At 40.4% G+C, this 26,161-nt stretch overlaps 1 protein-coding gene across 2 annotated transcripts in view; it reads left to right on the top strand.

Moving 5' to 3' along the window:
• The window catches only part of Pax3 (paired box 3), a 94,510-nt gene extending 70,241 nt beyond the window's left edge, over positions 1-24,269 (top strand). For both annotated transcript variants that reach the window (XM_008825810.2, XM_008825811.3), the window contains exons 6-9: positions 5,534-5,699; positions 6,533-6,747; positions 23,138-23,384; positions 23,876-24,269. In XM_008825810.2, coding sequence (XP_008824032.1) covers positions 5,534-5,699; positions 6,533-6,747; positions 23,138-23,384; positions 23,876-23,910 — 663 coding nt within the window. In that variant the 3' untranslated portion in view covers positions 23,911-24,269. The remainder of the gene's footprint in view (positions 1-5,533; positions 5,700-6,532; positions 6,748-23,137; positions 23,385-23,875) is intronic.
• Positions 24,270-26,161: the final 1,892 nt, after the last annotated feature.

Here is a 26,161-nt window from a genome sequence, read left to right as displayed (position 1 = left end):
TCCAAATTGCATTTGAAAGAACTCATATGGAAAAAGCTGGGTTAGATTACCTTTGAGGACACCACCAAAACATGTAAACCAGTAATTTATTAATGGGTAAATTTAGGCTCGCACTACGAGACAATTAGCACTAATCCATGAAACTTGGAAGCAAATTTGACCTAACCCATCATTCAAGTCAAACCGGCTCTCAGTTATCTGAGGTGCTCTTTGGGCACTTCCCGTTTACTCATTGGCACAAAAGGCTTTGGCTCCAGACCACAGAGTGAAGAACATGAAGCCAGGCTTTAACTCCTGGTTTTCTCAGAAGTGTCTGAACACTTAACATCTCCTTGGTATTCTTTAAAAAATACTTTATTATTTTTATTTTATGTGTATGACTGTATTGCCTGCATGTATGTAAGCACACACATGTCGTGCAGTGCTTGTGGAGGTCAGAGGAGTGTCAGATCCCCTGGAACTGCAGTTTTGGATGGTTGTTAGCCACCATGTGGGTACTGGGAATTGAACCCAGGTCTTCTGCAAGAGCAGTCAGTGCTCTTAACTGCTGAATCAACTCTCTAACCCCTCCTGGGTATTCTTTTAAGTGCTTTAGCTATCACAATGATCTTGTGAAGTACTTGATATATTTCTCACTGGCAAAAGAGAGCACCCCCCCACCCCCGCCCCAGCTGCTAAGCAAAGTGTTCCAGGTTCAAGAGGTGGCAAGTGAGAAGCCAAGGGTTGGCTTTTGCCTGGTCTGCGTTCATTTATTTGAATAAAAAGCATTCCTGCACTTTTGCTATAGAAAGAACTAATTTTTCCTTCCAATTTACATTGTTGAGTCTGGAAAAAATGGTTGCTTTACTCATGAGGAGACACATTTATGAAAATTTTATTCTTCCTTTGAAATCCATTATCTTTTCCCATGGTTATCATGATGTTACCAGGGTCTTTTGAACAATTCGAATTTTGTCTCAAATAATCAGACTAATCTAGAGTTCTAGAATTTCATGAAAAGATCATTTTTTGAGAAGCATATTGCTTTATTGATGGACTCAATAGAAAAGGACTGAACAGATGAAAATGAATCAAGTTGCCACTCATCAAATGAAAGAAAAACTTGCTTCAGGGGTCTACTAGATTTTGATACTATACAAACGATTATAGGCAACTAAGTATGTATGGTGGTAGGCTACCAATCAATATGCTCCTCCTGCCCTCACTTGTTCACCATGCTAGCAATGATGTGGAAGGCCTGGAGACCTGATGTGGACAGAGTAAAATTACAGTGAATTATAGATCATAGAATTACCTTTAGCAGCTATGTAACTAATTTTGTAAACCTTGTTTTTTCTGCCTTTATTGGCAAAGACATTAGTGGAAAACACATATTCCGTCTTAGAACACCAAAGGCCAGTTTGTTTCTGTTGCTATGGTTATGCTCTTCAATATAAGAAGTTTATAATAAATGTAACAGAGTCATAAATTCCTTCTGTCTGTTAGGGATGGAGCCATGGAATATTATGCACTCACGCGTCACAGTAGATTATGCATTGACTTCCTGCTAGGAATTAATGATTCAATGCTGAGTTACAGAAGACCTCTGAGTGTAGGGATTTGGTTTTCGTCAAGTACGGAGTGATGACAACATCCCAGTATCACCTGCTTGGTCTATATAGGGCTGTAAAATAAAGGTCATTTTAAGGGCAACTTTACTTTTTCCAGCTGGAAACAAGTCATTTTTTGAGTTTCAAAACATTAGGCAATGGCTAATTCCAGTTTTCAATGTTAGCATGTTTTTCTTTTAATGCCTCTTTTGGCAGGTGTGGGTGGTTCTAGGAAATGCCAGGACTGGCATTGATTAGATGATAAAAAAATAATCTTGTTAAATGGCCAGAGACAAGCAGGCCACTCCGCACTGAATCTGTTCTCTCAGGAATGGGGCTCTGGATTTATTTAGTCTCATTTAAATTCTTTCCTTTGGGAAACTCTTGAGCCTTTTGCTGAAAATTCGTCTTTCAGTAAAGATTTGCTTCTTAACTATCCTGTTCATCTAATTTTTATTTTAATGCTGTAGTGTGAACCCAGGGACTCAACCACTGACCCATATTTGTAGTCCCGCCCCTTCATTTTTTTATTATAGATAACACAGGTATTATATTATAAACATAAAAGTTTATAAAACCCCTCATAAGTTTATGCAATGTCTTCAGTACTTGTTAGTATCAGTTTTGGAAAAATGAGCACAAATCTCAAACTCTTAATCCCATACTGTTTGGAGTCTGTCTTTCAAAGGTAATTGTAGAAGAAGGTAGTGATGTTTCTTCTTCATATTGTTGTTATTTGTTTTTTGTTTTTTGAGACAGGGTCTCACTGTGTAGCCCCAGTTGGCCTGGAATTCACTATGTAGACATCCCAGACTGGCCTCAATCTCACAGCAATCCACCTCTAACTCCCTAGTGCTGGGAATAAAGGCATGTGCCACTGTACCTGACTCTTCTTTATTACTTAAGCAAAGATAATTTTTGCTTTTCAAACTTGGCCTAGGCATACTTAGAGTGCACCTTGAAGTAATGACAGGCTGAGCTTTGTGGGGAACTCAGGAATAACTATCCCAAGCAAATCCAACCTGGCTTATCTACAGGTTACAGAGGGAAGCAGGCAGAGAGCTTGGCAACATGCTTCAGCGACAATCCAAGTACAGGTCTAAGTGCCTTGGCATTTCACTTCTAGGCTAGCACAGAAACATGGAAATGCACTGCATATAGCAGGTCTAAATAGGTGTGATGGGACAGCCTTACAAAAAAGGCCTTTTAAAGCTTATAGCTTTATATCATAAAGTTTTGAGTACCGTGAATTACAGTGTGGTACAGTATACTCAGGTGTGAATTCTCAATCCACCCTCTTCAGACTAACATGGATTGTGACAAGATCTTCTCCTTCTCCTTCTCCTCCTTCCTCCTCCTCCTCCTCTTCCTCCTCCTCCACCTCATCTTCGTCTTCATCTTTGTCTTCTAAAAATACTTCATTATTTTTACTTTTTGTGTATGAGTGTTATGCCTGTATGTAGGTAAGTGAACTTGTGTTGTGCAATGCCCGCAGAGGACAGAAGAGGCTGTCGGGCCCCCTGGAACTGGAGTTAATGACAGTTGTTAGCTGTCATGTGGGTGCCGGGATTCAAACCCAGGTCTTCTGCAAGAACAGTCATTGTTCTTAACCACTGAGCAATCTCTCCAGCTCTGTGACAAGATCTTCTTTTAAAATAATTTCCTTCCCATGATGCTTCTGGGATTAATAGGCACTTGGAGTTGCAGAGAGAAAACAATTGACACAGGTCTGAAACCAGTGCTGTTCGGGGTTCCAGCAAGTAAAGCTCTAATTCAATTATGTGTCAACATGTGAAAGTACTGACTTACCTTCTTTTCCTGTTGGGAATATGTAGAGTGGTAAAAGTTAATACTTTTGACTGGCAAGATTGCTCAGTGGGTAAAGGTGCTTGCTGCTAACCTGGAGGACCCGAGTGTGATCCCCTGGAACCCACAAGGTAGACGGAAAGAACTGACTTCTGCAAGTTGTGATGCACATGTGCATACAGAAATAAATGAATGTAGAAAAATTAAAAATGAAAAGTCAGTATCCTGAAGGAGTTCAGCTTTCCTTACCAGTATCTTGCAAAAATGGCTAGAGAAGACAAAATCCTTTTCATACAGATGCCTGGAGAAGTAGTAGAAGTTTGGGCAGGTGTCTGGGCAAAGTGTTTGATAAAATGAGTTTCCTATTCTAGAAGGAAGAAAGCTTTCCATTTTTTCTTCCTTAAATTACATGACTTAAAAATTATAATGAAGTTATGTAACTGTTAATATTTTCCTACAAAGAAATCAATATGTGTTTGTCCGTGTGTGTGTGTGTGTGTGTGTGTGTGTGTGTGCTGGGGCTTGAACTCAGGGCTTTGAAGAAGCTAGGCAAGTGCTCTACCACTGAGCTATACATCTTGAACCTCATTTTTTCCCAGTGCAGGGATGAAACCCAGGGTCTCAAACATTCTAGGCAAGGGCACTACCAGCCAAGTCTCATCTTTTCTTAGCCACACTGGCTGTCTTTGAGCTATGACCTCCATCTATCCTTTGTGATCCCAGAGGTCCCTTGTGAGAATCATATCCAACTTTTTTTCTTTTTTTTCTGGTCTTTTTTTTGGAGACAGGGTCTCCCTGTAGCCCCAGCTGTCTCGGAATGCACTATGTAGACCAGGCTGGCCTTGAACGCACAGAGATCCGCCTGCCTCTGCCTCCAGAGTGCTGAGATTAAAGGCGTGCGCCACCACGCCTGGCATATCCAATTTGTAAAGCAAACAGAGACTTTGTCTCCACTCTAAAGTTTTCTTGGTTCTTTGTACTTCCTAACATGGAGTGCCTGTGTCTTGTGAAGAATTCTTTTGGGCTTCTGTCTGTGAGCTCCATGAGGTCGAGGCTGGAGGCGACCTGTGTGCTGAGCACCTCCTTTGTTCCCCTTCCATCCTTCCAACCCCCAAATGCAGGGCTTTTTCTGTGTTAAGCTGCAATGAACTTTTGATAGGAAAATTGTATTACCTTCTGTTGGTATAAATCCTCTCTCACTGTGTGGGAAACATTATGTGTGTGCCCTGGAAAAATTGCTAGCAGTTCGACATTTTAATTCTATAGACTTAAATCTGAATTGGACAAGATCCTAAGGCCCATTAGAGACTGTATATCATATTTTCAACCTGTTACATATTTAATTATATTTCTTCTTGGCATTTTTTTCCTCTTCATTGACACAAGAAACATTTGGGCCCTGAATTTCTGGAAGGCATATTATTATATTCCATCAGATTTTTCTGAACATAGCTGATTAACATAGTGCCTGACAGAGCATTACAGGTACCTAATGCTGTTGTTGAAAAAAATAGCAAGCTATTTTAATTACAGGACTCTTTAAAAAGCACTTCATTGGCATTTATTTGCACTGAGATCAGTGTGATGTCTCATACTTTGAGTTGGTGAAATGGCTTTACTTGTTTGTCCTAATGCTCAATTCATGTGACTCTCTGGGATCTATGCTTATGGTGGTGATAGATATACAGAAGTAGGCTGATACAAATATAAAGCACAAGGCTTGGTGTATGTAATGGACAAGGCCAAGTTTAAGACATATGCCATGGCGGGCCAGGGAGTCTAAGTGGCTGGTGGGTTTCCTGAAAGGTTGTGATATGGAGGTACACAGTTAGTAGTAGCAGTGGGGAGTTCTTAACTGTCCTGAATTCTGCTCACTGGTTCCTGCCCATGGTCATTACCAGCTTCCTGGGAGCTGATGGCAAGTCCATGAAAGGTCCCTACAGCCCCTCTCCTGACCCCCGACGTTTAACTCTTCTTTCACCCTGAAATGACTCCCAAATGACACAGAAGACAGAGGATTCTTGCATGTATTTGCCCTGTCAGTAAGGGGCCTTTAATCTGTTTTAGCATGAAAAATTCATTAAGAATGTACTATTATTTCATCAGTGAAATCCTCAAAATTTAAATTAAATCCATAGGTCTGGTTTAGCAACCGCCGCGCAAGATGGAGGAAGCAAGCTGGAGCCAATCAACTGATGGCTTTCAACCATCTCATTCCGGGGGGATTCCCTCCCACCGCCATGCCGACTCTGCCAACGTACCAGCTGTCAGAGACCTCTTACCAGCCCACATCTATCCCACAAGGTATGGAGGAAGAGGGGCCAGGAGATTAAAATGTAACTCCCAGTTGTTTCCCCTGGTGCTTCTTTTATACAGTGAATTCTTTCTGCGACGCTGCCATTGGTACTGTTCGTATGTCAATCATATGGCATCAGCTTTTCCTAAACATCCCTATTACATTTCAGAAATAGTTTGTTCCGTGCTATATCGGAGTCTCTCTAAACTGTGTTTGTTGTTAATAATAGTATAAACAACATATATAATAGTATTTCAGATTTTAAAACAAGATAACTTTCCTCAATAAGAGTCTTTCTTCTTTCTGTCAAAATTTGACTGCCACCTTTATGCACCAGCTTGCAATTAACTGAAGTTCTAGGACTATTATTGTTCCAATAGTAGTTCAGGGGACATAAGGTTTGATAAACTCACCATTTGTTAGGCTGGGGTCATGCTAAATTGTAAGACTATTATTTGGGGATTGGGAAAAGTGGTATTCCAAACATTTGAAACTGTGCTATTAATATGTAAGTGCTTTAAAAGACTATTTGATGAGAAATTTGATGATACCTTCAGAGATTTCATTTGTTAATAGTGTTCACTGCTCAAATTGGTTTGTTAGCATGACCAATGTGATATGTGCTCAGATTCTGAGTGGTCTGCCGTGAGAGTATGCGCACAAGTCACGTGCTTGCAAACACGTGCTAAGATCGATGTGACTGTGTTTGTTGAGTGATTTTACATCTGCATGTTGGGAAATGCAACTGACCAACAGATAACTACTAATGTCATCTTTTGCACTGAACTTACTCTGCTGGCCTACAAAAGAACAGCATGGCTGACCATCTTCTTTATTTCAGCGGTGTCGGATCCCAGCAGCACTGTTCACAGACCTCAACCGCTTCCTCCAAGCACTGTACACCAAACCACTATTCCTTCGAACCCCGACAGCAGCTCTGCCTACTGCCTCCCCAGCACCAGGCATGGATTTTCAAGCTATACAGACAGCTTTGTGCCTCCATCGGGGCCCTCCAACCCCATGAACCCCGCCATTGGCAATGGCCTTTCACCTCAGGTCAGTCCAATGTTTCTAGACAGATGATTTGCTGTATACCAGAACCAAATAGTCAATTCCCTGAGGCAGTGGTATAATGAATTGCCAAATTTAAACCATAATGTATTCTTTATCCAAGCCACATGATTTCAGTTTTCTAGTTTCCTTTCTCTCTTCCCTTTCTACTGGAGGCATCAAAAGTTGTAGCTTAGGCTTAAAATTCAAGTGCTTTCTAATGTAATCATGGAGACTGTGGGTTTACTCCTCATGGACTTTGTTGTGTGTTGTCCCTGCCCCCCAGCTCCCTAGCTCTGAGCTTTGGTTCAGAGCCTCACAAACATGCTAAATCTTTTCTTTTCTTTTTCTTTTCTTTCTCTCCCCTTTTCCTTTCTTTTCTCCTCCTTTTCTTCCTCTTTTTCTTCTTTTTTGTGTATCATGTATGTATTTCTTTCAAATGGTATTGGGTCAGCTGACGGGATTCTGACCAAAAATCCTCATTAGAGGACACCAAAGCTCTGACAAAACAGTTGGAGAGGAAGTAGAAAATTGTGTATGTGTGAGTATGTGTGTGTGTGTGTGAGAGAGAGAGAGAGAGACAGAGACAGAGAAAGAGAGACAGAGAGAGAGACAGAGACAGAGACAGAGAGACCAGAGAGAGAGACAGAGACAGAGAAAGAGAGACAGAGAGACAGAGACAGAGACAGAGACAGAGAGACATCCAGAGACCCAGCTCTGGAATAGATGAGCTATAAATGCACAGATTAGAATTTCAGCTCTTTGGGGCTATATAAATATTTGAACACTGTAATTGTTTTTCTAATTTGCATCAAACTATGAGTTTTTCTTGGGAGATCGCATTAATAAATTGCCTTGATAATTGCATGTCAGAGGGATGGTTAAATTTCCTACATGTGGCATCTGTCTGAGCTTGACATTATTAGCAGTTGTTTAAATACAGATAGCTTGATTTTATTAGAGAACAGTTGGCCCAGGTGCCAAGGAGAGCCTCCCAGCAAATTTGGAGAAATGTCACAAAGGGGTTGCAATCTATAATTGTGATCGAGGATCTCTTCGAGGCTGAGAGTGAGAGTTTTAACAGCTTTATCTTTTTCTCGACCTCTTTTTTCCTCTTGGTGGTTAGAAAAACAGAGAGAAGCTCTGAATGACACAAATGAAAAGTGAAAAGACAATTATACTCAATTACACACTAATCACCGGCTATCACCGTTGCCTAAGCACCAAGAGGGCATTCTAATAGGCAGAAAATGAGATTTTAATGGCACAAAGGGTGGCCAAAATAACGACTCATATATCTTTGCCTTTGCCATCTTCTTCAACTTGTGGTGTGCGTCTTTGGAGTGGAGCTCTTGAGTTCTGTGCAACGGTGATAACTCCAAGCAGCTGAAGAGTTCAAAGCCCTGGGAGTTGAAAAGACCAGCGAGCAAAGGCAATGAAATAAACATTTCCGCCTCAAGGCAAAAGTTCATAAATCTTTTTTTTGTAACAGTAAATGTAATTAAGTTTTTATAGATTCCTATAGCACATCCTGGGAATGAAGAAAAGTAAGAGGCGGCTTTAAACCTTAGCAGGAAAGTAAGGATATGGAGACAATGGCAGCTCTTCCCCAGGACTTCAATGTGTTTCATTTCCAAGTCCTGGTATTTGTGGATGCGATTTTGCATGACAAGGATGTGTTTATATGAATACAGTCATCTTTCCAGTGCTCGGATTCCTTGTGTAGAAACTTCTTCCATAGTTTAGAAGTAGCATGTTAAAAGTCCCTGTGTGATTTTTTAATGTCAGTTGTTCGGAGGCCACACAAGAGCTTTGCATGGACAAGATTTAGTTGAAAGTTTCCATGGGAGTACACGCCCACCAGAGCTGCTTCTGTGAGTAAGAGGCAGAATTCCAGCAGAATGTCTTAGAGCTTTATTTTCTTCAATCATAATCAAAAGGACATGAACTAGAATTCTGTAAATGAAATCGATAGTTTCTTGTAAAATGGTAATGCTGTAGAAGTGTTATGTAAGTGGAATTGTCAGAACCTGATCTTTGTGCTATTAAATCTCAGCTTCAAGAAAACTGGCAGTGGTTTCAGAGTAGTGGAAGGGTGGGGATCATTTATATCTAGCAGTGGAAAGGCTCCACAGGCATTTTTTTCCTGTATTTCTTTACTGCTCTTACATATTATATCAATTCCTTACTCCCGTACCTCATGAATATTGAGGCACCGTGTGCTTCTATTATATATTTCCACTGAACCCGCCAGCAGGTTCCACGTTGTCTTAGTTTTTATAGCAGTCCCAACAAGTTAGAAAAAAAGACAATATGATTTCCTCAGGGCAGCATTGGAGGACCAGGCATGGAGTGAATTTGAACCTTGTAAAATATATTTATAAAATAATGGAGTAGGAAAATTGGGGTTACAACTTGGATTTCTAGAGCCTTTGGAACTGATCACCATGTCTTAGGAATGCCTTGACTGAGGTAAAAGGTACCTCCACTGGTTCTGGTTGTCTGGCATTATTAAAATTAGTGTAAAGAAAGTTGCAAAGACTCCAAGTCTAACAACTTGATGCACCTGTTAATTGAGAAGAAAACAGAACAGTGGAGGCCCTGTAGTTTCTGCTTTATAGGGGAGTGCTTATTAACACACTGGGCCCTGTGGCCTGCTGATGGAACTGCTGTGATCGTCACTTCCCCTCTTCCTCTCCACCTGCTCTTCCACTTCCTCTACCTCTGCCCTGTCACCTACTGAACAGGCTCTTAGGTGAAGGAACCATAAAGGTTGTAACCCGCCACCAGTCATAAGATAAATAGGGAGGGGATTGGAGTTAGGAGCTAGGATTCTTGGCCACTGGTTTAGAATCATGGTCATTGTTGAGTAAAGGGGAAACAGACTTCATAGCAAAGCAGGAACAGAGAATTTTAGTCACATTTTAAAACAATTTAGTAGGGCTGGAGAGATGGCTCAGCAGTTAAGAGCACTGACTGCTCTTGCAGAGGATCCAGGTTCGATTCCCACCACTCACATGGCAGCTATGAACCGTCCTTAACTCCAGTTCCAAGGGAATACAAAGCCCTCTTCTGACTTCTGCGACATTGCATGACATGGGTGTACTCACATACATGCAGGCAATACACTCATATACATAAAATAAAAATAATAAGTAAAATATTTAAAAAACCAATTTAGTAGAGACTAGTTTTCTAAACTAGTTTTTTTTTGGGAGGTGTTAAACTTGGGTTTTCTCCATGCAAGGCAAGTGTTCCACCACTGAGCTGTATCCCACTTTGGAGCTTGTATTATGTTCTTTTTGCTAAGTCTGCCTGATTTTCATTCATCTTTTAACTTCTACCAGTAATAAAAAGCATTGTATATTAATTGTATAAAAATGGAAAGTGTGGGGCTGGAGAGATGCTAGGCAGTTAAGAGTACTGGCTGCTCTTGCAGAAGACCGGGTTCATGCTTGGTTCCCAGCACCCACATGGGGCTATGGCTAACAACTGTCCATAACTCTAATTCCAGAGCTCCAATGAACTTTTCTGGCCTCTGGGGGCATTGCATGTACAGGTATTCTTACATACATGTAGGCAAATCACACATAAAAATAAAAATAAATAAATTTTATAAAGGAAATCAATTAAAGTGATTTTTAAGTACAAAGAAAGTTCTTCCAGGGCAACTACTGGTAATACTTTTGCACATGGACCTTGGATTCTTATTGAGTCTTGAGCACTTTTTTTTTTTTTTTGACAGGGTCTCCCAGCAGCTCCAGCTGGCCTGGCACTTGCTATGTAGACCAGCAGGTTGGCCGTGATTTCACAGAGGTCCACCAACTTCTGCCTCCCCTTGAGTTTTTGAGTTTTGAACCTTGCAAAAAATTAAGATAGTAGTGTATAGAGTTTACATCTTTGTTTTCTCTAGTTTTATGTGTTATCCTAGGCCTTTCCCTACATTTTAACTTAAACTAACATAGACAAAATATTCCTTGAATTATTATGATCAATTTGTTTTATATCATTTCACTAAATTATTTGACATATTTAAAGTATTTGTGCATTTTATTTGACATTTTCTCTGGTGTGATTATGTTGATGTATTGTTGATCCTTCAGACTTGGAAGTGAGGAACTAGGATGTATGTGAACTACTGTATAATGGGTTTTCTATTTGTGTTTGTTTTTGTTTGTTTGAGATCGGGTCTAGCTATAGCCCAGGCTGGCCTGGAATTTGTGGCAGTCTTTCTGCCTTAGTCTCCCGAGTGCTGGGATTATGCTGTGAGTCAATATAACCAGTTGATTTCTAGTTTTTTGTTAAGGAATTAGACATCAAGAGACACAAATCATTTCTCTATCCATATCTCTCACACATATGCCCCCTCTAGCAAAAATTTTCCAAAAGCATGAATCAGAGTTATTTGCAAAATGGCGCTTCATAGATTCTCTCAGGTCTGTGTTCATGGACGGTGTCTGGGGGCAAGTATAAAACAGTGAGGGGGGGGGGGAAGTCATACCTGTCCAGATGGTCAGATAGTGTAGCAATGAGTTGATATGTATTTGGTCTAGCGTAAATCTCAGAACACTGAAAACAATCTTTTTAAAACTTTGGTCATATCTTTTCCTCAGTTGCAGATAGAATTTCCTCTCTGCTGAATTTTGGGCAGATTTTCCTTATTCTCAGGGAACCGGAAGCCAAAGCAGCCAGGCATCTAAACAGCAGAATTAGCTCCCGACTGGCCAGCCCCCTCCCATTTGTTATTAATTCTTCTGTTAGTAGTCTCTACCAGGGGAAGCGTTGTGTTGTGAGAAGTTTTCTTTCAGTGGGCACAGGCACTGCCTTTGACCAGCTTTTCTTGTGATCATATGATTTCACAAATGTAGGCCCCCCACCCCTGTTTGCTATCAAAGGCTGAACCTGTCAGTGGACTTGAGGCAAGATTCTCAGATATGGATAGGGGTGGGGCAGGTTAAAAACCTCAAGAGCTGGAGAGATGGCTCAGTGGTTAAGAACACTGGCTGTTCTTGCAGAAGACCCAGGTTCAAATCCCAGCACCCACATGGCAGCTAACAACTGTCCATAACTCCAGTTCCAGGGGATCTGACAGCCTCTTCTGTCCTCCATGGGCATTGCATGACACAGGTGCACTTACATGCATGCAAGCAATACACATATACACATAAAATAAAAATAATAAATAAAATATTAAAAAAACAAAAAAACGCTCAAAATTTTCCATTCTCTGTGAATGGCTGTCTGATGTAATAACCTTCTAGGAGATGGGGCTCAGAATGAAGGCTACAGTATCCCCAGAGCATGCCATCCAACTTGCCCTAGCAAGAGCTTTTCTGCTAGCAGCAGCGTCCTTCTGAAAGGTTGCGTTCTCTTTCTGTGTTTACAATAGAGAATATACACAAATGCAGATCACTGATGTGCCTCTCCATCTCCAGACATTGTTTCCAACACCTTCCTACACATGTAGGAGAGACTGGGGATGCTGACTTGGAAGTTGGACGGCAAGAAACAGTACTGCATGCTGAAGACATGAGGCTCATTAACATGTGGTCCATGTTCTTTTAATTAACTTTCCTTTGCAAGCAATACAACCCTCAGTGCTTCCCCACCCCCAAAACACACATAGCCAACCTCTCAACATGGCCAATTAAATTAACAAACTTTTATCATTTCACACCCCATCTCTACCTTACTTCTATAAACTCCCAGTCTTTGATGACAGCTTCTAATGATCTTGAGTGAAAAGCACTATCAGTGGGTTACAGGGGTTCTGGGAGATTTTCTATTGTTCTGTTTTGTACAAAAATGGGCCAACTTGGCAGCATTTAGAGTTCATCAGCAATTGCAAATGATTCTTCAAATGTTTTGGGTTTGGTAAAACCTAAAACACATTTTTACCAGGCACTTTTCCTCCTTAATTTTTCAAACTGTGTATTTTAGGGAAAATTTGATCCATATGGTTTTGATTCATTTACTCTCATATCATTGAGATTTTTTTTCCTTTGGAGCTATTTGATATCCAAGAAGCTTTCCAAGCCTTTCCTACATTCATTTTTAAACCTTTTCCTTCTTAAAAAGAGGAAGTCATGTTTGCAACCTCAGAGGCCATAAATTTTGAGACCCTCTCAATCCAGCAACACTTAAAACTACATTTGGTATAAATCTGGGTTATTATGAACACATTTTATGTTTAGAGCAGATGGACAGAGTTTCATTTCTGGATTCTGAGTGAAACCAATGACAAAATAAGAAAATGGGCTTAAATTACAAAAAAAGTTTTGTTTTAGAGAACATTTAACTGTTATTAACAAATCTCCATGGTCAGAGTGATGCTCAGAAGGCTCGTTTCAAATTTTGTCCAGGTCTTGGGTAAGATGTAATTGAATAACCAGTGCACCTGTCCTGTTTCATGGCTAATCTACTGAGGAAAGAAAAAAATTCCCATAAAGATTTGTATAGTAGGCTTGAAAATGCTTGAATGTTTCTTGACGCTCAGCACCTCAGGAACAAAGAGTGGGTCTGCAGATCTCATCAGCTTTATTGACCATCCGTCTAAGTCTGGTTGAATCATCACAGTCTTGTAGTGTTGAGATCCCAGCTCTGAATCAGAACCAGAAAGAGCAGACGAATCTCTATACTAATGAGATTGCGATTGATGGTGTGAGGCTCTAGGATCAACATCTGTTCTTACCCACCTCTCACAAAAGATAAGCCTTTACCTCAACCACCCATCCAGTGGCTTTTAAAGAATAATATTAAAATTGAGATTATTAGTGTGTAATGTATGTAAATTGCATATTTGGTGTCAGCTACGCTTATTAGGCAGTTCCTCCATTTCATGCATATATGTATTAGACTATCGTGGTTCCATTTCAAATTAGATTTCAATTGCTCAGCACAGTTTCTTTTGACAATCATTTGTTAATCCTGAAACTTATTAGGGAGAAGCAGCTAAGTGTTAATATGTATACACGGAACTTAAAACTGCCTTTTGATTTTCCTTGTCCTTTTTTTTTTTTTTTTGACGACAGCGTTAACCAAATCTCAAGTGTGATCTCAAATTCTTTTAGCGTTAACCAAATCTCAAATGTGATCTCAAATTCTTTAGCTGCAAGGCAGGATGATGGTGGTTTGTCCATTGAAGATGTAAAGAAGGGCATTCCTTAGACCAACTTATTATATGGATAGGATACAGTCATTAAAAGTGGGCTATTAAAAATGGTTGCACTGGGATAAACTTTCTGCTTAGTCTGTTTCCAGGAAAATCTTTTCTGCCATGCATGGACATTTCTTATCCTTCCTTTGTGATATTGCTGCAGGTAAACACAGTAAGATTTGTTCTGGTGGTATAACTAGCTCCCATTTCAAGAGAGCTGTTTTTCTGGACATTTTGGGCTCATATTGAAGCTATTTGAGGCTAGTCCTGTTGATCAGACATTTGTTTTGTCCATTTGACACACTAGTTGCAGATCCAATCCTGTGCCCTCATCTTACCTTTATTATTTTGAAGAACTTGACAGGCAGGTGATCTGCCACTAACCCATTTTCCAAAGGAGACATTTCCTTCCTTTACACTTTCCAGAAATTCATCTGTGGAAGAAAAAAAGAGTGATTTTGATTAAAGAGATTTGCTGGGTGTCAAACAAAGCTGGGGTGGAGAGACATTCTGCACACAAGTGGCCGCCTTGCAAAGCTGCCGCGTCTTTCCTGCTCTTTTCTTAAAGTAGCTCATGAGCTCATTCCCTGGACTGGAGAAACCTCACATGTTTACGAAACCTCGGGGCTGTTTATGATCATAGATGAGTCCATTTCAGCTACACCAGAAGAATCCTGGGACATTTGAATGTTTCCAGTCTGCCATATTATATTAGAGAACTTCCGCCCCATGGTGAAAATGCTGCTGCTAATCCCTCTGCTGAATCCACACAAGCTGTAATTGACCTGGTGCCTTGAGTTTTGCTCTGCAAACAAAGGTTCCTACCCTTAAGATATATGAGGAGAGGCCTGGTTTATATCGACACTAGCTGTGGTCACTTGGCTTACTTCAATTTGGACAGTGGTGAGAGTAACAACGTGACACAAAAATCTCCTTGTCACAGAAAAGGAGTTAGTAGCCAGTGGCAGCATCCTGCATCATGCTCCTGAAATGAGCACAGGCAAATCTCTCCTGCTGAATTCATTCTTGTGTATATCTGTCTGCCAAGTTGATTTAAATAGAAATTCTGTCAGCTATGTCTTTCTGTACATTAGACTAATCAGGTACAACAGCCCCATGATCTCTTAGGCTTATTTAAATTCCTCTAGCCATTGAGAAGAAAAAAAAAAAAAAAACTGAATGTGATTGCTTAGTTTATAACTAAGCTACTAGAATAAAGAGTTTTTCTTTGTAGTCAGCAGTATACAGAGAAGTGTGCTTAGGTTCTAATGCAAGGTCAATGGTCTGAATCAACCCTTTATATGAGGTTGGAATGCAATGTAAAGCTTTTAATTTATTACTGCATTTGCAAAATGGCAATATCTAGAGAAATCTGAATACTTGCATATTTATTCAATTAAGGTCTGAATGTGTGCTTTGTATTGCAAACACAGAAGACTTGATTCAGTCATTAGTTGTATACTGTTTTTTGTTTTTGTTTTTTCCTCCCTTCAGACTGTCTCTGAAGAACAGTCTGCATTTCATCAAAGATGTATATTTTTCAATGTATAGTGCAATATTTAAAAATTGCTTTGGACATTCAGCTTGAGGTCAGTAAACTGGAGTTTCTTTCTTTTTCTTTTCTTTCTTTCTTTTTTAAGATATGGTCTCTCTATGTAACCCTGGCTGACCTGAAACTCCCTATGTAGACCAGACTGATCTCAAACTCACAGAGATCAGCCTGCCTTTGCCTCTAGAGTGCTAAGATTAAAGATGTGTACCACCACTCTTGACTAGTGAACTGGAGTTTCTTAGACTAGTGACTACATTGTCCCTATGACCAGTGGAAGAGGTGGCAAGCCAGGAGACCTTCTGAGGTGGTGCTATTTGAAAAATAATATTTTTGTTTACAGGGTATAGTATGGCACTGTAGTACATGTAGATAATATGTAATGCTCAGATCAGGGCTGTTGGTTATCTACCACCTCAGATGTGTCATTTCCTTGAGTTGGGAACATTCAATTTTGAAATGTTCAGTTAATTGTTGACGATTGTAAAAATCATCCTGTTATGCTATGGAACATTATCCTCTTCTTCATTTCCACTTACCCCAGTGAACCTATAAATCATTCTGTCTGCATCCCTTCCTTGTCCTCCCCTCCCCACCCTTCTGGAAATACTGTTGTATTGTTTATCTATTTTTTAGATCAACTTTTGAGCTTCCATATATAAGTGAGTGCATGCGATATTGGGCTTTCTGTGCCAGGCCTAGTTCACTTAAGAGACTGGGGAGAAGGCTTAGTTGGTAAGGTGCTGCACAGGTATGAGGATCTGAGTTCAGGTCCCAGCACCCACATTAAAATCTGGATATTGCAGTATATGCTTGTAGTCCCCTTGGGGAGGCAGAGATGGTGTGTGTGTGGGAATCCCTGGGGCTTGCTGGCCATCTAGTCTAGCTGAATCTGTGAGCTCCAGGTTCAGTAAGAAACCATATCTTAAGCAATTAGGTGGAAAAATGATGGATGAAGACACCCAGCATCAACTTTTGGTCCCCACATGTATGTGCACACACACAATCAGGTATATGTGAATACATACACACACACATACACAGTGTGCTTTATAGAATCACAGGTTAATATTTCTAGATGGAAAGGAGTATTTCTTGGTTATGAGATGCTAGTACAGCCAATCCTTAGTGTCAAACTAATGAAGGAAGTGAGTGTCTTTTGAAGAAATGTTGTTTCTTTTTATCATCACAAAACACTCATGTGTCACTGAGGCAGCTTACACTTAAAAATTTCTAGTCAAACTGTTGCATCTGTTCTGAGGTTCATACATGGCCCCTGTGGAATGGATTCCCTGCCTGTGTGCCTCTATGGGGAAAACCCCTACTCACGCTCAACCCTTCTCTGACTCTCACAGACAGAATTTCTTATTTTAGTTTCTGAATGTCATACAACTGTATTTATAACTTGTTGAATACCAAGCAATCAAAATTTAAAGGAACATTTCCTAGAAAGTGGTACGTTATAGACAGCACAGATGGAGTCCTAACTTGTGGTTCATTCATCTTTAAAATGGTTCATCTTTGCACAGGTGAATATGTTTTCAGATAATATCAGATATGTTGTATATCTCCAAAGTCATGAGTCCTCTGTATAAGAACATGGGCTGAAGCATGACTAATTTTAAAGAAAAGGCTATAAACTGCCTACTAATGCTTATCTAGGGCAGATGAAGGAGCAGAGGAAAGAAAGCATTCCTTTTTAGTAGCTTGACTTCAGTTGTATGCAATTTCTTGATCCAAACAGAGCTCCAAGGTCAAAACCACCAGATTCTAAGCCTTCCTCCATATTGCTGGTTGCATGGAGGGGAAAGTTTTAGAGGGAAGGGACTGCAAAGTATCCCCACTTCCTCTTCTTGAGAAAGCAAAGTTGAACTCTTTGCAGGAAGGCTGTGTGGGTTTCTAGCTTATTATAAGCTATGTGTGAGTCTCAGATGGGCTAAATATATAGTTAGGGTTCAGTAAGACTTGCATGTATAGATGCTTATCAGGGTGGATCTGCTCTGCATTTCCTTAAATGCAAGTTTAGTTTATGGGAAATTAGAGAGAAATTCTAAAATTCCATCTCATTAAAGTATCGAAGGATGCCCAAGCACAGAGATTTTTCCCTTTCTATATTTAGAATCCTCAGTTCCAAAGGGTCAATTAGTGTTTAGCAAACATATCCGGAAGCAGTCATGAGTTGAAGCTGAGATGTAGGTTTGATTTTGCAGTTGTATTTTCAGACAGATTTTGGAAGCCGTCATGGGTTTGAGGGCATACCCTTTGGAGGGCTACTGTAATTGTGAGAAATTTCCTGAAATGAGAAGGGTTAACAGCAGGTAATGTCATTCCTTGTGGAAAGAGTTTGAGACTCTGCATTAAGTGATGAATGAGGGTATCTGACCCACATCTGTTTTGCATTAGAATGGAACATTGCCCTGACATCCTCAGGAGCATTTGTCAAGATTCCCTGGACAGAGCTTCTGTAAATTACATGCTGCAAATGTGTCAGGGTCAGATAAGAGGATATCATTAACTCCCCAAGTTTACTCAGAGCTCTGTTAGTCCACCATAATATGCTATGGACTAACATTTTTTCCTTGAGCTGTTCTGTTATATTTTTCATTCATTGAAAAAAAATATGCCTTACCCCTCGATATTGCACATGTTCCTTTCTCATAAATCATATTAATTGTAGACATGGTCACAAAGCATATTAAATGCAGGCATGCGTAAATGAATTAAAACATATGAGAATTTTATTATGCCCAATGTGGGTCTAACATAGTCAAATATCCATGGGCATACTTTTGCATTTAGGTAGAATGAGCTTTTTCTTAATGGACTTTATTTTTTTTTATGACTTTTTTTTGACATGGTATGACTGTTCATCATTGGCTAGAAGTACAGGATATAAATACATATGCATATATTTGTGCATATATGTATATATACACATATGCTCCTCTTGCAAACCATTTCTAGACTAATTGTCTCGATTTATAGTTTGGTCATTAGTCCTTAAAGACATTTGCTTTGCTGAGGATGTAGCTCAGTGGTTGAGTACTTGCCTTGCATACATAAGGCCCCAGGTTTAATCCCTCACCCCTCAAAGAAAAAGAAAATCCAAAAAAATCCAGAAAGAATTCAATGACTTAGCTCTGTTGAGAAACAGACACTCTAAAGAATTCAAAAATGGAAAGTTATTTCTGTGATTGGTCACAGGATGGAGTAAAGTTTGAGACAGTTCCTACTTTATTCTTTACAAAAGGAAGTTGGAAATCTGTGTAGCACGGGAGCCATGCAGGCCCTCACGCTCTTTCATATGCATTGAATGTTGCTGCCTGCATAACATGTGAGCTAAAGATTCAAATAAAAAAATAGGACTCCAGAGCATTTCACATGCTCTGGTTCTCTCTGTGGTCCGGTGAAAGTCCTTCAGGCCCTTTCCCTAACGCTCAGGATGGGTGAGAAGGTCACGTCACAGACCTTAAGAGAAACTTCTGCCTTCCGGCAACTTCCCTTGTAACTTTCAAACAGACAGAGCCCCAAATCTAATTATTTAGATGGTAATCAACTGCAGAATAATCTTAAGGCAGTTGAATGGGCATTTTCAGAGAAGTCTGCACTGTTTAGTTTGGGGATTTTCAAACTCAAAGACACACTCAGTAAGATTTAAACATTAACGGACTCCAGGAACACCTGTATTGGCAAAAGACATTTGATAAACATTTTATTTATTTTTTGACTTTGGAAATAAATGACATCTAAATAAAAAATGTGCAGTCAATAGAGTTTTAGAGGGAAGTATAGAAAGGTTAAAAATGAAATAAACAACCCCAAACTCTGTATATCATACAGTTAAAGTAACTAAGTGTATGTTGTTAAATGCCAATTCAGAAGAATATCTGGTGCTTAAGAACAAGGAATAAAATAAAGACAGGAACCAGGATTCCTCCCAAGGCAAAAAGAAGCTTCTATACATACCCCTAATTTGCTTAGTCATTTTAGATTCCTGATAAGCTCTGAGCACTGTCAAGGGAGGGATGGCCAAAGCCATAAGCCATAACATTTGCGCCAAGACAAATATTTTCCAGACACATCATTTTAAATGTAAATCTTAATTTGGCCCATAGTTTTTTATCTTTTACATTTAATCTTACAATAGGGAAATTAATCCAAGAGAAATGCAGCAGGAAGCAGTTGTAAAGAGTTGGTTTCTCCTGAACCATGTAATTTTCCAATCAAGATGTAAACAACCTATTTGGAATTCTGAAACCTGAGAGGGAGTTGAAAGAGATCCTCAGAAAATGTCTCTAAGACTGCAAGTGATTGAAGAGTGGATAGAAGTGTGAGCACAAAATTGCAAGGCTTTGAATTGGCTTTTACAGGTCATCTGTAAGACAATTTGGAGAGAGTGCCTGGGCAACACTGCAGGGAACAGTTCGGAAATCTTAATAGGTTGTTCTGTTTAGATGTCTTGATTACCCAAAGTGAAAACCAAGAGTCGTGGGATGGTAAGAGTGGGTAAAGGTGCTTGTTGTCAAGCCTGACGACCAGAGTTCTATCCCCAGGACCCCAACATGGTGGAAGGAGAAAACCAATGCCTGCAGAGTCGTCCTTCGACCTCCATATACACTTGCATTACCCTTCCCATACACACAAATAAATAAATGAAAACCCCAAGAGTTAGAGACCCTCATCTTTTCCCAATAGGACGGGACCTTTATTTAAGGAATCCTTTCCCTTCCTCCTTTACCTCTTCTGTTTTTACCTGTCATTTCCTAAGAGTGTAGCCAGCATTCAGAATTGAGTAGCCTTGAAAGCGCTTCCTTTGAAGTTATTTTTGAAAACCAAGCAATTGTGTTTTTCCTCTACCAAATTTAAAAGAAAAAAAAAAAAAAAGGTCAGTCTTGTAGTAGAAATAACTCACTAATGGTTTAAGGGATCCATGTTACAACAAACCAAAATTTTATTTTAGGCTTAACAAATTGCTGTAGAAAAACACGCATGAAAGAAACGCTGGCAATATTCTTAGAAGAATCAAGGACGGCATCGCATTCCATAACTATATTGGGGGAGGTCTGAGAAGTTTGTTTACTAAGTTCTTGTGCACAAAAAAGTTTCCATAGCTTCCCTTGAGCCACATGAAACATAAAATGGTTTTTAAAGAGACGTACATAAAAGTGTAACGGGACCCTTCCACAGGGAGTTGAGGTTTTAAATAATGTTAGGGAAAGAAATGCCTTGTCTATTGATGTGTTTACCTCCCCACCCTAGAGTTCATTTTTAATTTTTTAAAAATGGGTTAAGATGGTGAACATCTCAAGTTTTCAAGTTTTCTCAATATGAAATATTTAAACAAATTACATGATATTTATTAGTCTTTCTCTCTTCCTCCTCTCCTCCTCTCCTTCTCCTCCTCCCATTTTCCTTCTCTCCTCCTCCTGCTCCTCCTCCTCCTCTCCTCCTCCTCCTGCTCCTCCTCCCCCTGCTCCTGCTCCTCCTTCTCCTCTCCATCTCACACGTGTCTCTCTCTCTCTCTCTCTCTCTCTCTCTCTCTCCTCCTCCTGCTCCTCCTCCTCCTCTCCTCCTCCTCCTCCTCCTCTCCTCCCCCCCACCTCCTCTTTTGAGACATTGTTTCTCTAGGTAGCCCAGGATGACCCCACACTTGCACTCTTCCTGCCTCAGCCTTCTGAGTGCTGGGATTTTAGGCTTGAGCCAGTACACTCAGCTATAAGCTCCATTTTAAAGACTTTAAAAATAGTCTTTAAATAAATCAGACATACCTAATTTGGATTGAAATAAGGTATTTAGTAATTACTATATCAATTGAAGTGTATGAATTTTCTAAGCATACATTATAAAATTGTATAAGCTCTAAGAAAGGTGAGAAAGAAGAGGAGGGGGAGTGGGAGGAGGAAGAGGAGGAGGAAGAGGAGGAGGAGGGGGAAGAGGGGAGGAGGAGGAAGAGGAGGGGGAGGAGGAGGAAGAGGAGGGGGAGGAGGAGAGGGGGGAGCCCTATAGGTAGAGGTCCAAGAAATAATTAAAATGCATTCTTAGTTATATTCAAATTTTTAAAATGAAGAAGTTGATTTACTAGACAGCCTTGGACAGGATCCCATGAAATCCTATGCTCTACTGTCTGCCTGTGGCTGTGAGCCTATTGATCTGCATTTTATTTTTTAATGGTCACTTTTTGGCAATCCCCAATAAAACTGTGCTTGGCTACTAATGATTAATTTTTAGAATAGAACTAATTTTCACACATTTTGCTACATACCTTGGGAAACTTTAGATCCATGGGATAGCTTTCCAAGTATAGATGGACTGTGTTGCTTTGCTTATCCTTGCCTGCTTCACTGTGTTTCAAATGGAGGGAGGGCAGGGAAAGGAGGCCTTTGGATGGACAAGGGTGGTAAGCAGATTCTGTGTCTTTCTCAGTTGTTTGGAGAAATTTTAAATTTGTTTTGGCTTGAAAAAGTTATTTATTTGATTTTATGTGTATGAATGGTTTGCTTGCTTGGATGTAAGTGCATCCATGATATTCAATGCCTGCAGAGGGAATCAGACTCCTAGCTACCATGGGAGTGTTGGAAACTGAACCCGGGTCTTCTACAAGAGCAGTCAGTGCTCTTAACCACTGAGCAATCTCTTCAGCCCTTGTTTTGGCTTTTCGAGACAGAGTTTCACATTATAGCCCAAGTTGGCCTTAGACTCAAGCTAGTCCTCTTGCCTCAGCCCCCTGAGTGCTGGGATTACAGGCTTTGGAAAATCTTCTACCATTTGTTTGTTCCACACTGAGTATCTTCCAAGAAGAACTGAGGTAGAAAGGCAACAGCTGTGGCCTCTCCCATGTCTCATAAGTCAGAGTAGAAAAATGAGATTATAGAGTGGGGGATGAGGGAAGTGCAAGGGAACAGCAGCAGAGGAGAAATGATTTCTAGTTGCCAACCAATGGTCAAGACCAAGGAGGTGCTTTCTTGAGAGGGAGCATGGTGAGAAAAAATGGAGTTCTGAAAATACATACACAGAAACTGATTTGGATTTCTTTATTTTTGCAGTGCTGGGGGTCAAATCCAGGACTTTGTACATATCAGGTAAGCACTCTACCAGAGAGCTACATCCCCAGCCTTAATTTGTAAGAAAAATGCATATATATGTATGTTTGTATATATGTATATATAAAGCAAATGGCTTTCAATCATACGTGATGGCCAGGGATGTAGCTTTGTGGTATAGTGCTTGCTTAGCATGTAGGAGGCCCTGGGTTCAATCCACAGCAACACACACACACACACACACACACACACACACACCCACCCATCACTTAGATTTCCAGATGTAATATATTAGACCTTTTTCTGTATAACTAATATAACTTCTCCTGCTCTCTGTCCCTTCTTTACTTTTCTTTGAAATTCCAGTCTGATGTTATCACTGGAGACATAATCTTTCCTCTCTGTCTTCCTCCTCTCCTTCCTTCTTTCCCTTCTCCCTCCCCTTTCTTCTCCTGAAAGCGCAGTCAGATGCTATCGTCCACATGAGGTCATATTACTGCCACTTTGAATCAAGGTCACAGTGCTCAGAACAACTCTTCAGCAGATTTCCAAAGATATAAAAATTGGACCTTTAAGTTTTTCTGCCAGCTCTGGGCTGCTATCTGTTTCTGTCCACAGTTTAACTTCTTCCAATATTCCTGTTTATTGTAGGTCATGGGACTCCTGACCAACCATGGTGGGGTACCACATCAGCCTCAGACCGATTATGCTCTGTCCCCTCTCACTGGGGGCCTGGAACCTACGACCACAGTGTCGGCCAGCTGCAGTCAGAGACTGGAACATATGAAGAACTTGGACAGTCTGCCCACATCGCAGTCCTATTGTCCCCCCACCTACAGCACCACAGGCTACAGTATGGACCCTGTTACAGGCTACCAATATGGGCAGTATGGACAAAGTAAGCCTTGGACGTTCTAGGGCGTAGTCCCTCCCAGAAGGGAGAGAGATCACCTCTTGCCTGAGGAAGGGGAAATGGAGGCATGATTAAGCCTTTCATCCCAGTACCAGTTTCATGGCAAAGCCAGCTGATTGCTACAGCACAGGCTCCCTTGTGTAATTATTGTTTTAACTGATGTCAATAACATCTTGCAGTTATTAATTGCTGGGACGTAAAACCGGATTGTCAGTAGGTAAAACATGGAGGTTGGCCCAAATGAAGTAACCTCTGGCATTAGAAACACATGTTCTTAATGAGGTCAGCTCAAGGATCATATGGGGGATAATCCCGGGACACAGAGTTGTGTCAAACTTGTCTCAGGAATAAAAATACTAGCCTCGATCCTTTGATACCATGGTATTAAATATGACATTGTCAGCCTGTAGCTGATCTTGCCCCTGACTGTGAATTGTCCCAGCACGACCTAAAAAGCTGCGTGTGTTTCCTTACAGGTGCCTTTCATTATCTCAAGCCAGATATTGCATAAGTGAACTGTCCACTTGGAGCTAAAACTGGTCCTGTTTCCAGCCTCCACAGCCTAGACATGAAGAATCTTCTCAGAAACAAACAAACAAAAATAAATAAATAAAAAAAATTAAAAATCAGCTTTGGGGGGAGGTGGAGACAAAGGACAGTGATTGATTTTCCTTTCCAGTAGTTGGTTTCAGATTCTTTTGAACATGTTGGACAAAAAGCAGTGGAGAAGAGAAGACCGTGAGCAATCAAAGGCAAACACACCATTTTAAGGCAATGGTGCAAATCTGGCTATGTATCAAACTATTCCCAAGTCTTTGTTGATGACCAAGAAGTTTAAACATTCCGTGTGCGTGTGTGTGTGTGTGTGGGTGTGTGTGTGTGTGTGGGTGTGTGTGTGTGTGTGTGTGTGTGTGTGTGTGTGTGATTTACCTGAACTGGTTTGAGCAAGCAGAATGTCCCCAAATACAGTAGGAGAATGCTCAAAAGTAACATGTTAAATGTCCAAGGCGGACACTTCAACAGCTTTTACTCTGTTTATGTACTGAAGCAGAATTGGAGGAATCTTTGACTTTGACACACTGGAAACTCATAGAAAAACCAATGCCAACATTTTATAGGAGGATAGACTAGGTGTAAAGGACCTCCCAAATAAATTATTTGTTACCATAGCCTCATTTGTAATCTACTTGTCAATAAATGTCCCAGACATGTCTGGTCGCAGGAGGTGGGCTGACAGGAAGGAAAACCTTGTTTTCTACTGTTAGGAGAGGTGTGTGGCGGTTCCCTGATTCATGTTTGCTTGGAAGCCAGCTGGGGTGGAGGGAAGGCATAATGGAGAAGTGACATCCATCACCACATATCTGCTTCTCGGTGTGCAATACTGTGTACCTCACAGATGCTTTGGCAATGGCCAAGGTGAAAGAAACAAAATCAGAACTATATTTTTGCAGGTGTTTTTTATTTTTGCAGCCCATAACTCATCACGGTAGAATGCAGTGATGTTCTCTTTGTTGGATCAACCAACACTCCCGCTTGCTTCTTTTGATTAGACGCCGTGTCTGAGAATAATGCTTTCTACAATGACAACGTTTACACTTTTCCCTTTTCTATGAAAGGCAGGGCAAGAACAGAAATGTCCATGTGGCTCTCATGTGGTTTTAAATTATACAATGATATCCAATATTAAAAGATTATAGGAACTAAGGTTTACATACATGTATGTGGTGACATTTTAGGATGTCAGTAAATCTGTGTTTTAAAATGTAAAGAGGAACAAGAAGCTGGAAGGCAGTGTTATTTATTTCTTTCTGTTCTTGGAACCATGAATGAGGTAGGCACAGATCCATTTCTTTTAGACTTAAGAACAATGAAGTAGTGTGTTAGGGGGGCTAGGGATAGTGCTGAGTTAGTTCATGCATTGGACAAGGGTGACAGAACAGAAGTAGTAGCCTTGTGTTGCAGCCTCAGCCAACAACAATGTGTTGTAAAAAATCTTTCATGTAAAAAGTGCAGTAAATATTTACTATTTATAATGAATAAACAGTTATGAAAACTTGCCCAACATTGCTTTCTTGGGGGAACTGGTAGATATAGCCTGAATAAAGAAGGTGGCTAAGGGGAGCCATGAACCCCACTTCTCTTGTACAGGAGAATACAACATGAACAAAGGAAGGTCTGTAATGCAGGATGCTGGGTTGAATGCACTCCGAAGGACTGACATTTGCAACTTCATGGGTGTGAATCTAGAAAAACCTTCTGGTCTACCAAGCTTGGTTCTATCAGAGATGTCAGATCCCTTTGGAACCCTTTGCTTTAGGTTCCCCAGCACACAAGGTTCTATCTTCATCCCTAAGACTCCTCTGCATTGAAAGTTTTTTATTTAAAACTCTCACATTTCCTTTTAGCAGTTCATTTTCACTTCAGGCTTGGGAGGAAATATTACTGCCCATTTCTTTTATTTTTTTCCTCCCCTTCTCCTCCCTTGGTATCTTCTTCCCAACTCCTCCTCCGTCATCTTTTCCTTGGGCAATTATTTCACAGAGTGAATTTGCCAGGTATGGCGCTAGACACTGGTGTTATGATAGGGCACAAAGTAGGTAAGGCAGGAACGAATGTGCTGCCTCCCTACAGTCTGAGAATTGTTATTATGGGGGAATAATCACAGTACCTTTGAAACTCTTGATTAACTTATTCCTCCAAATGTCTGTTGTGAGTTCACTAGTATGCCTCTTTTACAGCTGATGAAACTGAGGCAAAAGGTC

Source organism: Nannospalax galili, unplaced genomic scaffold (assembly GCF_000622305.1).
Source record: "Nannospalax galili isolate Female #2095 unplaced genomic scaffold, S.galili_v1.0 scaffold127, whole genome shotgun sequence".
Taxonomy (NCBI): Eukaryota; Metazoa; Chordata; class Mammalia; order Rodentia; family Spalacidae; genus Nannospalax; species Nannospalax galili.
This window is presented reverse-complemented; position numbering and strand designations above follow the sequence as displayed.